At 34.9% G+C, this 14,563-nt stretch overlaps 1 protein-coding gene across 4 annotated transcripts in view; it reads left to right on the forward strand.

Annotated features, from left to right (window-relative positions):
• Positions 1-14,563, forward strand: part of rnf157 (ring finger protein 157) — a 104,231-nt gene that overhangs the window by 52,025 nt on the left and 37,643 nt on the right. For all 4 annotated transcript variants that reach the window (XM_061931713.2, XM_061931715.2, XM_061931714.2 and 1 more), the window contains 6 exons: positions 1,503-1,574; positions 1,646-1,805; positions 8,820-8,932; positions 8,995-9,224; positions 12,064-12,166; positions 12,226-12,334. In XM_061931713.2, the coding sequence (XP_061787697.1) occupies positions 1,503-1,574; positions 1,646-1,805; positions 8,820-8,932; positions 8,995-9,224; positions 12,064-12,166; positions 12,226-12,334 (787 nt within the window). The remainder of the gene's footprint in view (positions 1-1,502; positions 1,575-1,645; positions 1,806-8,819; positions 8,933-8,994; positions 9,225-12,063; positions 12,167-12,225; positions 12,335-14,563) is intronic.

A 14,563-nucleotide genomic window follows, 5' to 3' on the forward strand; every position in this document is an offset into this window, starting at 1 on the left:
TCATTCAGGACATTCATGCGCCTAATCATTTTTAAAAAATCCCGCTTTTCCCCAAATTTCCAGGAAGTTCCTATTGAAATTAATGGGACTTTTTTCAAACCATTCCACCTTTAACACATTCCACCATTCTGTAAACTTCAACATTACTTGCCCGATTGAAACAATTCTAACACCAACCAATTCAGCTCATTCAGGACATTCATGCGCCTAATCATTTTCAAAAAATCCCGCTTTTCCCAAAATTCCCAAATTTCCAGGAAGTTCCTATTGAAATGAATGGGACATTTTTCAACCCATTCAAACCATTCCACCTTTAACACATTCCACCATTCTGTAAAATTCAAACTACCCGTTCTCCAAGTTCTAAAAAATTCCCGAAATTCCCTCATACCATTTACTACTTCAACATTACTTGCCCAATTGAAACAATTCTAACACCAACCAATTCAGCTCATTCAGGACATTAATGCGCCTAATCATTTTTTTTAAATCCCGCTTTTCCCAAAATTCCCAAATTTCCAGGAAGTTCCTATTGAAATTAATGGGACTTTTTTCAAACCATTCCACCTTTAACACATTCCACCATTCTGTAAAATTCAAACTAGCCGTTCTCCAAGTTCCAAAAAATTCCCGAAATTCCCTAATACCATTTACTACTTCAACATTACTTGCCCAATTGAAACAATTCTAACACCAACCAATTCAGCTCATTCAGGACATTCATGCGCCTAATCATTTTCAAAAAATCCCGCTTTTCCCCAAATTTCCAGGAAGTTCCTATTGAAATTAATGGGACTTTTTTCAAACCATTCCACCTTTAACACATTCCACCATTCTGTAAACTTCAACATTACTTGCCCAATTTAAACAATTCTAACACCAACCAATTCAGCTCATTCAGGACATTCATGCGCCTAATCATTTTCAAAAAAATCCCGCTTTTCCCAAAATTCCCAAATTTCCAGGAAGTTCCTATTGAAATGAATGGGACATTTTTCAACCCATTCAAACCATTCCACCTTTAACACATTCCACCATTCAGTAAAATTCAAACTACCCGTTTTCCAAGTTCCAAAAAATCCAGATTTTCCCCAAAATGTATATCTATATGTACATATATATATATATATATATATATATATATATATATATATATATATATATATATATATATATATATATATATATATATATATATATATATATATGTATGTATATGTATATACTGTATATGTATGTATATGTATATATGCATATGTATGTATATATGTATATGTGTATATATATATGTATATATATATATGTATATATGCATATGTATGTATATATGTATATGTGTATATATATGTATATATATGTATATGTACATGTATATGTATATATATATATGTATATGTATATGTATATGTATATGTACAGTATATGTATATGTATATGTATATGTATATGTATATGTATATGTATATGTATATGTACATATATTATCTTCTTGACTCCTCCAGGTGGACGGTGTGAGTTACCTCCTGCAGGAGATCTACGGCATAGAGAACAAGTACAACAGCCAAGAGTCGAAGGTAAATAATGGCCAGACGGCGACACGTTGAGGCGAAGGAGCGCGGCTGACGGGGAGATTGTGAGTCCTCAGGTCGCCGAGGACGAGATCAGCGACAACAGCGCCGAGTGCGTGGTGTGCCTGTCGGACGTGCGCGACACGCTCATTCTGCCGTGCAGACACCTGTGTCTCTGCAACGCCTGCGCCGACACGCTGCGCTACCAGGCCAACTGCTGCCCTATTTGTCGACTGCGTGAGTCCTTCTTTCTGCTCCACTTTCTCATTCGCTGTCGTTTCTTGTTTTTTTTTATGCTAACGTTTTATTTCTTAGCAAATTGTATTTGTTAAAAGCTAAAAATCATGGCTTTTGATACTTGGCGCCATCTTAGAAGTATGCTAACTTTTCCAATGTTAATAAGCTAACATTAGCATGCTAACATTTCATGCTAGCATTTTAGCTTACTTTATGCGTTTAAACCGAACAATCATTGATTTGGATACTTGGCGCGATCATAGAAGTATGCTAACATTTCCTATGTTATCATGTTAACTTTAGCATGCTAAGGTTTTACGCTAATATTTGAACTAATAATATTATTTGGAACTTAAAAATCACAGATTTTGATACTTGGCGCCAGCTTTGATGTACGTCAACCTTTCTTATGTTATTAAGCTAACATTAGCATTCTAACATTTTATGCTAGCATTTTAGCTTACTTTATGCGTTTAAACCGAAAAAAAATCATTGATTTTGATACTTGGCGCCATCTTATATGTACATTAGCGTTTCTCTTGTTATCGTGCTAACATTAGCATGCTAGTATTTTAACTCATTTCATGCGTTTGAACCGAAAAATCATTGATTTGGATACTTGGCGCCATCATAGAAGTATGCTAACATTTCCTCTGTTATCATGTTAACTTTATCATGCTAAGGTTTTACGCTAATATTTGAACTAATAATATTATTTGGAGCCTAAAAATCATAGGTTTTGATACTAGGCGCCATCTTATATGTACATTAACGTTTCCCATGTTATCATGCTAACATTAGCATGCTAGTGTTTTAGCTCATTTTATGAGTTTAGACCGAAAAATAATTTTTTTGATACTTGGTGCCATCATAGAAGTATGCTAACATTTCCTGTTATCATGTTAACTTTAGCATGTTAACTTCAGCATGCTAACGTTTTACGCTAATATTCGAACTAATAATATTATTTGGAACCTAAAAATCATAGATTTTGATACTTGGCGTCATCTCAGATGTACGTCAACCTTTCTTATGTTATAACATTAGCATGCTAACATTAGCATGCTATCATTTTAGCCTATTTTATGCGTTTAGACCGAAAAATCATTGATTTTGATACTTGGCGCCATCTTAGATGTACATTAGCGTTTCCCTTGTTATCGTGCTAACATTAGCATGCTAGCATTTTAACTCATTTCATGCGTTTGAACCAAAAAATAATTGATTTGGATACTTGGCGCCATCATAGAAGTATACTAACATTTCCTCTGTTATCATGTTATCTTTATCATGCTAAGGTTTTACGCTAATATTTGAACTAATAATATTATTTGGAACCTAAAAATCATAGATTTCGATACTTGGCGCCATCTTATATGTACATTAACGTTTCCCATGTTATCATGCTAACATTAGCATGCTAGCATTTTAGCTCATTTTATGAGTTTAGACCGAAAAATTATTGATTTTGATACTTGGCGCCATCATAGAAGTATGCTAACATTTCCTCTGTTATCATGTTAACTTTATCATGCTAAGGTTTTACGCTAATATTTGAACTAATAATATTATTTGGAACCTAAAAATCATAGATTTCGATACTTGGCGCCATCTTAGATGTACATTAACGTTTCCCATGTTATCATGCTAACATTAGCATGCTAGCATTTTAGCTCATTTTATGAGTTTAGACCGAAAAATCATTGATTTTGATACTTGGCGCCATCATAGAAGTATGCTAACTTTTCCAATGTTAATAAGCTAACATTAGCATGCTAGCATTTCATGCTAACATTTTAGCTTACTTTATGCGTTTAAACCGAAAAATCATTGATTTGGATACTTGGGGCCATCATAGAAGTATGCTAACGTTTCCTATATTATCACGTTAACTTTAGCATGCTAATGTTTTATGTTAATATTTTAAGTAATAATATTATTTGGAACCCAAAAATCATTGATTTTGATACTTGGCGCCATCTTAGATGTACATTAGCGTTTCCCTTGTTATCGCGCTAACATTAGCATGCTAGCATTTTAGCTCATTTCATGCGTTTAAACTGAAAAATCATTGATTGGGATACTTGGCGCCATCATAGAAGTATGCTAACATTTCCTCTGTTATCATGTTCACTTTATCATGCTAAGGTTTTACGCTAATATTTGAACTAATAATATTATTTGGAACCTAAAAATCATTGATTTTGATACTTGGCGCCATCTTAGATGTACATTAACGTTTCCCATGTTATCATGCTAACATTAGCATGCTAGTATTTTAGCTCATTTCATGCGTTTAAACTGAAAAATCATTGATTTGGATACTTGGCGCCATCATAGAAGTATGCTAACGTTTCCTATATTATCACGTTAACTTTAGCATGCTAATGTTTTATGTTAATATTTGAACTAATAATATTATTTGGAACCTAAAAATCATTGATTTTGATACTTGGCGCCATCTTAGATGTACATTAGCGTTTCCCATGTTATCATGCTAACATTAGCATGCTAGTATTTTAGCTCATTTCATGCGTTTAAACCGAAAAATCATTGATTTGGATACTTGGCGCGATCATAGAAGTATGCTAACATTTCCTATGTTATCATGTTAACTTTAGCATGCTAACGTTTTACGCTAATATTTGAACTAATAATATTATTTGGAACTTAAAAATCACAGATTTTGATACTTGGCGCCAGCTTTGATGTACCGGTACGTCAACCTTTCTTATGTTATTAAGCTAACATTAGCATGCTAACATTTTAGCTTACTTTATGCGTTTAAACCGAAAAAAAATCATTGATTTTGATACTTGGCGCCATCTTAGATGTACATTAGCGTTTCCCTTGTTATCGTGCTAACATTAGCATGCTAGCATTTTAACTAATTTCATTCGTTTGAACCGAAAAATCATTGATTTGGATACTTGGCGCCATCATAGAAGTATGCTAACATTTCCTCTGTTATCATGTTAACTTTATCATGCTAAGGTTTTACGCTAATATTTGAACTAATAATATTATTTGGAGCCTAAAAATCATAGATTTCGAAACTTGGCGCCAACTTAGATGTACATTAACGTTTCCCATGTTATCATGCTAACATTAGCATGCTAGCATTTTAGCTCATTTTATGAGTTTAGACCGAAAAATCATTGATTTTGATACTTGGCGCCATCATAGAAGTATGCTAACTTTTCCAATGTTAATAAGCTAACATTAGCATGCTAGCATTTCATGCTAACATTTTAGCTTACTTTATGCGTTTAAACCGAAAAATCATTGATTTGGATACTTGGGGCCATCATAGAAGTATGCTAACGTTTCCTATATTATCACGTTAACTTTAGCATGCTAATGTTTTATGTTAATATTTTAAGTAATAATATTATTTGGAACCCAAAAATCATTGATTTTGATACTTGGCGCCATCTTAGATGTACATTAGCGTTTCCCTTGTTATCGTGCTAACATTAGCATGCTAGCATTTTAACTAATTTCATTCGTTTGAACCGAAAAATCATTGATTTGGATACTTGGCGCCATCATAGAAGTATGCTAACATTTCCTCTGTTATCATGTTAACTTTATCATGCTAAGGTTTTACGCTAATATTTGAACTAATAATATTATTTGGAGCCTAAAAATCATAGATTTCGAAACTTGGCGCCAACTTAGATGTACATTAACGTTTCCCATGTTATCATGCTAACATTAGCATGCTAGCATTTTAGCTCATTTTATGAGTTTAGACCGAAAAATCATTGATTTTGATACTTGGCGCCATCATAGAAGTATGCTAACTTTTCCAATGTTAATAAGCTAACATTAGCATGCTAGCATTTCATGCTAACATTTTAGCTTACTTTATGCGTTTAAACCGAAAAATCATTGATTTGGATACTTGGGGCCATCATAGAAGTATGCTAACGTTTCCTATATTATCACGTTAACTTTAGCATGCTAATGTTTTATGTTAATATTTTAAGTAATAATATTATTTGGAACCCAAAAATCATTGATTTTGATACTTGGCGCCATCTTAGATGTACATTAGCGTTTCCCTTGTTATCGCGCTAACATTAGCATGCTAGCATTTTAGCTCATTTCATGCGTTTAAACCGAAAAATCATTGATTGGGATACTTGGCGCCATCATAGAAGTATGCTAACATTTCCTCTGTTATCATGTTCACTTTATCATGCTAAGGTTTTACGCTAATATTTGAACTAATAATATTATTTGGAACCTAAAAATCATTGATTTTGATACTTGGCGCCATCTTAGATGTACATTAACGTTTCCCATGTTATCATGCTAACATTAGCATGCTAGTATTTTAGCTCATTTCATGCGTTTAAACTGAAAAATCATTGATTTGGATACTTGGCGCCATCATAGAAGTATGCTAACATTTCCTCTGTTATCATGTTAACTTTATCATGCTAAGGTTTTACGCTAATATTTGAACTAATAATATTATTTGGAACCTAAAAATCATAGATTTCGATACTTGGCGCCAACTTATATGTACATTAACGTTTCCCATGTTATCATGCTAACATTAGCATGCTAGCATTTTAACTCATTTCATGCGTTTGAACCGAAAAATCATTGATTTGGATACTTGGCGCCATCAAAGAAGTATGCTAATGTTTCCTCTGTTATCATGTTAACTTTATCATGCTAAGGTTTTACGCTAATATTTGAACTAATAATATTATTTAGAACCTAAAAATCATAGATTTTGATACTAGGCGCCATCTTAGATGTACATTAACGTTTCCCATGTTATCATGCTAACATTAGCATGCTAGCGTTTTAGCTCATTTTATGAGTTTAGACCGAAAAATCATTGATTTTGATACTTGGCGCCATCATAGACGTATGCTAACGTTTCCTCTGTTATCATGTTAACTTTAGCATGCTAATGTTTTACGCTAGTATTTTAACCTACAATATTAACTTGAACCTAAAAATCATAGATTTTGATACTTGGCGCCATCTTAGACGTACATTAACGTTTCCCATGTTATCATGCTAACATTACCATGCTAGCATTTTAGCTCATTTTTTGAGTTTAGACCGAAAAATGATTGATTTTGATACTTGGTGCCATCATAGAAGTATGCTAAGATTTCCTGTTATCATGTTAACTTTATCATGCTAATGTTTTACGCTAATATTTGAACTAATAATATTATTTGGAACCTAAAAATCATAGATTTTGATACTTGGCGCCATCTTAGATGTACATTAACGTTTCCCATGTTATCATGCTAACATTAGCATGCTAGCATTTTAGCTCATTTCATGCGTTTAAACCGAAAAATCATTGATTTTGATACTTGGCGCCATCATAGAAGTATGCTAACGTTTCCTATGTTATCACGTTAACTTTAGCATGCTAACATTTTATGTTAATATTTTAAGTAATAATATTACTTGGAACCTAAAAATCATTGATTTTGATACTTGGCGCCATCTTATATGTACATTAGCGTTTCCCTTGTTATCGTGCTAACATTAGCATGCTAGCATTTTAACTAATTTCATTCGTTTGAACCGAAAAATCATTGATTTGGATACTTGGCGCCATCATAGAAGTGTGCTAACGTTTCCTTTGTTATCATGTTAACTTTATCATGCTAACGTTGTACGCTAATATTTGAACTAATAATATTATTTAGAACCTAAAAATCATAGATTTTGATACTAGGCGCCATCTTAGATGTACATTAACGTTTCCCATGTTATCATGCTAACATTAGCATGCTAGCATTTTAGCTCATTTTATGAGTTTAGACCGAAAAATCATTGATTTTGATACTTGGCGCCATCATAGAAGTATGCTAACATTTCCTGTTATCATGTTAACTTTATCATGCTAACGTTTTACGCTAATATTTGAACTAATAATATTATTTGGAACCTAAAAATCATAGATTTCGATACTTGGCGCCATCTTATGTGTACATTAACGTTTCCCATGTTATCATGCTAACATTAGCATGCTAGCATTTTAGCTCATTTAATGAGTTTAGACCGACAAATCATTGATTTAGATACTTGGCGCCATCATAGAAGTATGCTAACATTTCCTGTTATCATGTTAACTTTAGCATGTTAACTTCAGCATGCTAACGTTTTACGCTAATATTCGAATTAATAATATTATTTGGAACCTAAAAATCATAGATTTTGATACTTGGCGTCATCTTAGATGTACATCAACCTTTCTTATGTTATAACATTAGCATGCTAACATTAGCATGCTATCATTTTAGCCTATTTTATGCGTTTAGACCGAAAAATCATTGATTTTGATATTTGGCGCCATCTTAGAAGTATGCTAAATTATCCTATGTTATCATGCTAAAGTTGTACGCTAGTATTTTAACTAATAATATTAACTGGGACCTGAAAATCATAGATTTTAATACTTGGCGCCATCTTATATGTACATTAACGTTTCCCATGTTATCATGCTAACATTAGCATGCTAGCATTTTAGCTCATTTTATGAGTTTAGACCGAAAAATCATTGATTTTGATACTTGGCGCCATCATAGAAGTATGCTAACATTTCCTGTTATCATGTTAACTTTAGCATGTTAACTTCAGCATGCTAACGTTTTACGCTAATATTCGAACTAATAATATTATTTGGAACCTAAAAATCATAGATTTTGATACTTGGCGTCATCTCAGATGTACGTCAACCTTTGTTATGTTATAACATTAGCATGCTAACATTAGCATGCTATCATTTTAGCCTATTTTATGCGTTTAGACCGAAAAATCATTGATTTTGATATTTGGCGCCATCTTAGAAGTATGCTAAATTATCCTATGTTATCATGCTAAAGTTGTACGCTAGTATTTTAACTAATAATATTAACTGGGACCTGAAAATCATAGATTTTGATACTTGGCGCCATCTTAGATGTACGCTAACTCGACTAGTGTCAGGAACCTTCTCATTCGCTGTGGTTTGTTTTGTTTTCCTAGCCTTCAGAGCTCTGCTGCAGATCCGAGCCATGAGGAAGAAAGTCAGCCCCTTGACGCCGACCAACTTCAACCCCGTCATCACCTCACAGACGTCGGACTCCGAGGAGCACTCGGTACGCACACGCCGTTTCGACGCCGCGATGTTACGTCGTGTTTGAAGTGTTCTTATTCGCAGGCGTCCGAGCACATCCCCCCGGGCTACGAGGTCGTGTCCCTGCTGGAGGCCCTCAACGGGCCCCTGGCCACCTCCTCCGTGGCCCCGCCCCTCCACTCCGGCCCCAGCCACGTGTCGGGGGCGCTGCCGCCTTACAGCGGCGACGCCCACCCTGCGGCCGCCCGCTCCCTCTCCCCTCTGGACCACTCCAACTCTAGTCAGGGACTCAAACTCAAGAAGAGCGGCTCCAAGTAAGAACCCTTCCAGTTCCGTTTAAAGCACAAGTAGAATCCCCAGCCACAGATCCCTTCCCCATCGACAACATTGCTAATCAAGCAGACATTGATTACGCTGGGAATAATTATGATCCAGAACCTTATAAAATAGAATAAAATGGACTTTATTGTCATTATATTTGTATATAACAAGATATATTATATATATTATATTTTGAGACTGAATATACTGAGGATGAGCAAAAACGGATGAGTGCTAAACGGATGCAGCTTTATTGTGACGCTAGCATCCGCAGCATTGCTAGGTGATAAATATACAAACTAAGCATTTTAAAGCATAATAAAACAAACACTTACTGTAATATTTCCACTCTCGTTGGCATGCCGACGATGCATTTTAGCTTCTTTTATGCGTTTGAACAGAAAAATCATTGATTTTGATACTTAACGCCATCTTAGAAGTATGCTAACTTTTCCAATGTTACCATGTGAACGTTAGTATGCTAATGTTCTACGCTAGTATTTTAACTAATAATATTAACTGGAACCTAAAAATCATTAGAAGTATGCTAAATTTTCCTATGTTATCATATTAACGTTAGCATGCTAACATTTCATTTTACACTAGCATTTTAGCTCATTTTATGCGCTTAAACCGAAAAATCATTGATCTTAGAAGTATGCTAACTTTTCCAATGTTACCATGTGAACGTTAGCATGCTAATGTTCTACGCTAGTATTTTAACTAATAATATTAACTGGAAACTAAAAATCATTACAAGTATGCTAAATTTTCCCATGTTATCATATTAACGTTAGCATGCTAACATTTCATTTTACACTAGCATTTTAGCTCATTTTATGCGCTTAAACCGAAAAATCATTGATCTTAGAAGTATGCTAACTTTTCCAATGTTACCATGTGAACGTTAGCAGTCTAATGTTCTACGCTAGTATTTTAACTAATTATATTAATTGGAACCTAAAAATCATTAGAAGTATGCTAAATTTTCCTATGTTATCATATTAACGTTAGCATGCTAACATTTCATTTTACACTAGCATTTTAGCTCATTTTATGCGCTTAAACCGAAAAATCATTGATCTTAGAAGTATGCTAACTTTTCCAATGTTACCATGTGAACGTTAGCAGTCTAATGTTCTACACTAGTATTTTAACTAATAATATTAACTGGAACCTAAAAATCATTAGAAGTATGCTAAATTTTTCCATGTTATCATATTAACGTTAGCTTACTAACATTTCATTTTACACTAGCATTTTAGCTCATTTTATGCGCTTAAACCGAAAAATCATTGATTTTGAGACTTGGCGCAATCTTAGAAGTATGCTAACTTTTCCCATGTTAGCGTTAGCATGCTAACATTTTACGCTACCATTTTAACTAATATTATTAACTGGAACCTAAAAATCATTAATTTTGATACTTGACACCATCTTAGGAGTATGCTAAGTTATGTTATCATGTTAACGTTAGCGTCCTAACATTGTACACTAGCATTTTAGCTCATTTTATGCATCTAAACCAAAAAAATATGAGATTTTTATCCTTGGCACCCTCTTAGAAGTATGCTATCGTTTCCCATGTTATCATGTTAGTATGTTAACGTTTTACGCTACTATTTTAACTAATAATATTAACTGGAACCTAAAAATAATAAATTTTGATACTTGGCACAATCTTAGAAGTATGCTAATGTTTCCTATGTTATCATGTTAACGTTAGGATGCTAACGTTTTACGCCAGTATTTCAACTAATAATATTAACTGTAACCTAAAAATCATAGATTTTGATACTTGGCACCGTCTTAGATGTACGTTAACTTTTCCTATGCTATCATGCTAACATTAGCATGCTAACATTTTACGCTTGCATTTTAACTAACAATAGTAATTTTAACCTAAAAATCATTGATTTTGATACTTGGCGCCATCTTAGATGTACGTTAACTTTTCCTATGCTATCATGCTAACAATAGCATGCTAACATTTTACGCTTGCATTTTAACTAACAATAGTAATTTTAACCTAAAAATCATTGATTTTGATACTTGGCGCCATCTTAGAAGTATGTCAAAGTGTCATGTTTACATTAGCATGCTAACATTTCATGCTAGCACTTTTAGCTCCTTTTGATGATTAAAACCTAAAATTCATAGACTTTGAGACTTGTCACCATCTTACTAGTATGCTAACTGTTCCCATCAAAACAAGCAATATAATTGTCAACTTTATTGTCAATTCTTCACATGTACAAGACATACAAGGAATGGAAAAGACGTTTTCAGCACAAATCAAGGGCCGAGCAGGATTCATTATTTAACCTCTAAAGGCCCAAACTGTTTGTTTACATGCTTTATTTTAATTTCTCTTTGTTATTTGGGCTTATCGGACTTCAATTAGAATAAAAACTAAGAATCATCTTTTGATATGATGTACTTAGTCCATAAGTACACATACGTGTACTTCATGTTTAGTGACATGCTAATTCTTATTTTTACACTTTTTTTTTTTCCAAATTCCATTGTATGTTTTCCTCTTCTGACACCACCAGATGGCAGTATAAGTGTCCACATAAGTGGCCATAAGACCCCAATTCAGTAGTGTACACAATTTTGGAAATAAGAGCTAAAAGGTGCTGTCCACGCATGTGGCCACTAAGCCTTTAGAGGTTAAGTATAGATCCAATCGTTTTAGAACCTTATGAAAGGAAATCGAATGGATTTGGGGAATTGGCCATGATTCCAAGCCCGAGTACTCATTCTTTACCTGTAATATTTGGTGATGTTGCAGTCTGTTAATTAAAGCGTCCTATGTCATGCGCACTTTAGGTCACTTTCCCAGAATTCCTCAGTGCTTCCCGAGGAGGAGGATGAGAAGTCCTGCAGCGAACTGGAGGCCTGTCGCCACAAACTTGCCGTGGATCAGCAGGAGGTGAGTTTTTTGGAATTATTTTTGTGGCTGACCTAACAAGGCCTTGTCTTGTTTTAAAGTGCGGAGTCACTCCGGACAGCGAAAACCTGACGCTGTCCTCCTCCGGGGCCATCGACCATTCGCCTTGCACCGGAACTCCGCTGTCCTCCACTATCGCGTCCCCTGAAGGTAACGTTCACATTTTTTTTTATAGCGCTGCCTTTCCGCTAAAAGGTAATCCGAAACCCCTGCCCTTTTAAAAATAGGGCCTATCGCATACCATCGACTGTAACATACTGACTGCAGGATCTGTCGGATCGAACGTGTTCTGGTGTCTGATTACGGCGTTGGCACTGAGAACCGATGGCGTCGGAGTCATAAAAGCCGCCCGTCAGGAGATCACCTTGTATAGATTATCTCTGAAATGCAGACAAAATGTGGAAAGTGAAGCCCTCAGTGTGGCTTACGCAGCATTTTGACATGAATAAATTATTAGCCGGTGCCGACTCAGCGTTTTTACGTCGGCGCTGCTGGATAGAATGGACAAGTTGCAGGCAGGGCCGACCCCAAGATTTTGTTTGTGGCTATAAATAAAAACAGAATATAATGATTTGCAAATCCTTTTCAACTTATATTCAATTGAATAGACTGCAAAGACAAGATATTTCATGTTCACACTGAGAAACTTTTTTGCAAATAATCATTAACTTAGAATTTAATGGCAGCAAAAAGTGGTCACCACTGTGTTGCATGGCCTTTCCTTTTAACAACACTCAGTAAACATTTGGGAACTGAGGAGACACATTTCTTAAGCTTCTCAGGTGGAATTCTTTCCCATTCTTGCTTGATGTACAGCTTAAGTTGTTCAACCGTCCGTTGTGGTATTTTAGGCTTCATAATGCACCACATGGGAGACAGGTCTGGACTACAGGCAGGCCAGTCTAGTACCCGCACTCTTTTACTATGAAGCCACGCTGTTGTAACACGTGGCATGGCATTGTCTTGCTGAAATAAGCAGGGGCGTCCATGATAACGTTGCTTGGATGGCAACATATGTTGCTCCAAAACCTGTATGTACCTTTCAGCATTAATGGTGCCTTCACAAATGTGTAAGTTACCCATGTCTTGGGCACTAATACACCCTCATACCATCACACATGCTGGCTTTTCAACTTTGCGCCTATAACAATCCGGATGGTTCTTTTCCTCTTTGGTCCGGAGGACACGACGTCCACAGTTTCCAAAAAACTATTTTAAATGTGGACTCGTCAGACCACAGAACACTTTTCCGCTTTGCATCAGTCCATCTTAGATGAGCTCGGGCCCAGCGAAGCCGGCGGCGTTTCTGGGTGTTGTTGATAAATGGCTTTCGCTTTGCATGGTAGAGTTTTAACTTGCACTTACAGATGTAGCGACCAACTGCAGTTACTGACAGTGCTCAATACCGGGGTAGAGCGGAATATACGTTAGGTCAGGAAAAAACACAGAGGCTATATCATCCCTACAAGCCTGTTTCACAGGTTTCCCTGCTCTTCAGGCAAATTTTCCCCTAAAAATCCCCTGAAGAGCAGGGAAACCTGCGAAACAGGCTTGTAGGTATGAAATAACCTCTGTGTTTTTTTCCTGACCAAACGTGTATATATATATATATATATATATATATATATATATATATATATATATATATATATATATATATATATATATATATATATATATATATATTTAAAACATGTTTTAACTTATTTATTTATTAAACTTTTTTTTTAAATTTATGTTTATTTTATTTATGTAATAATATGTATATTATAAACATATATAAAATAATATTAAAATAAGTTTCCCTGCTCTTCAGGCAATTTTTCCCCTAAAAATCCCCTGAAGAGCAGGGAAACCCGCGAAACAGGCTTGTAGGTATGAAATAACCTCTGTGTTTTTTCCTGACCTAACGCATATATATATATACCGGTGTGTATATATATATATATATATATATATATATATATATATATATGTATATATATATACATATATATATATATATATATATATATATATATATATATATATGTATATATATATATATATATATATATATATATATATATATAGGGACGGCGTGGCGCAGTGGAAGAGTGGCCGTGCGCGACCCGAGGGTCCCTGGTTCAATCCCCACCTAGTACCAACCTCGTCATGTCCGTTGTGTCCTGAGCAAGACACTTCACCCTTGCTCCTGATGGGTGCTGGTTAGCGCCTTGCATGGCAGCTCCCTCCATCAGTGTGTGAATGTGTGTGTGAATGGGTAAATGTGGAAGTAGTGTCAGAGCGCTTTGAGTACCTTGAAGGTAGAAAAGCGCTATACAAGTACAACCCATTTATCATTTATTTATTTATTTATTTATATAAATATATATATTT

Source organism: Nerophis lumbriciformis, linkage group LG39 (assembly GCF_033978685.3).
Source record: "Nerophis lumbriciformis linkage group LG39, RoL_Nlum_v2.1, whole genome shotgun sequence".
In the NCBI taxonomy this organism is placed as follows: domain Eukaryota; kingdom Metazoa; phylum Chordata; class Actinopteri; order Syngnathiformes; family Syngnathidae; genus Nerophis; species Nerophis lumbriciformis.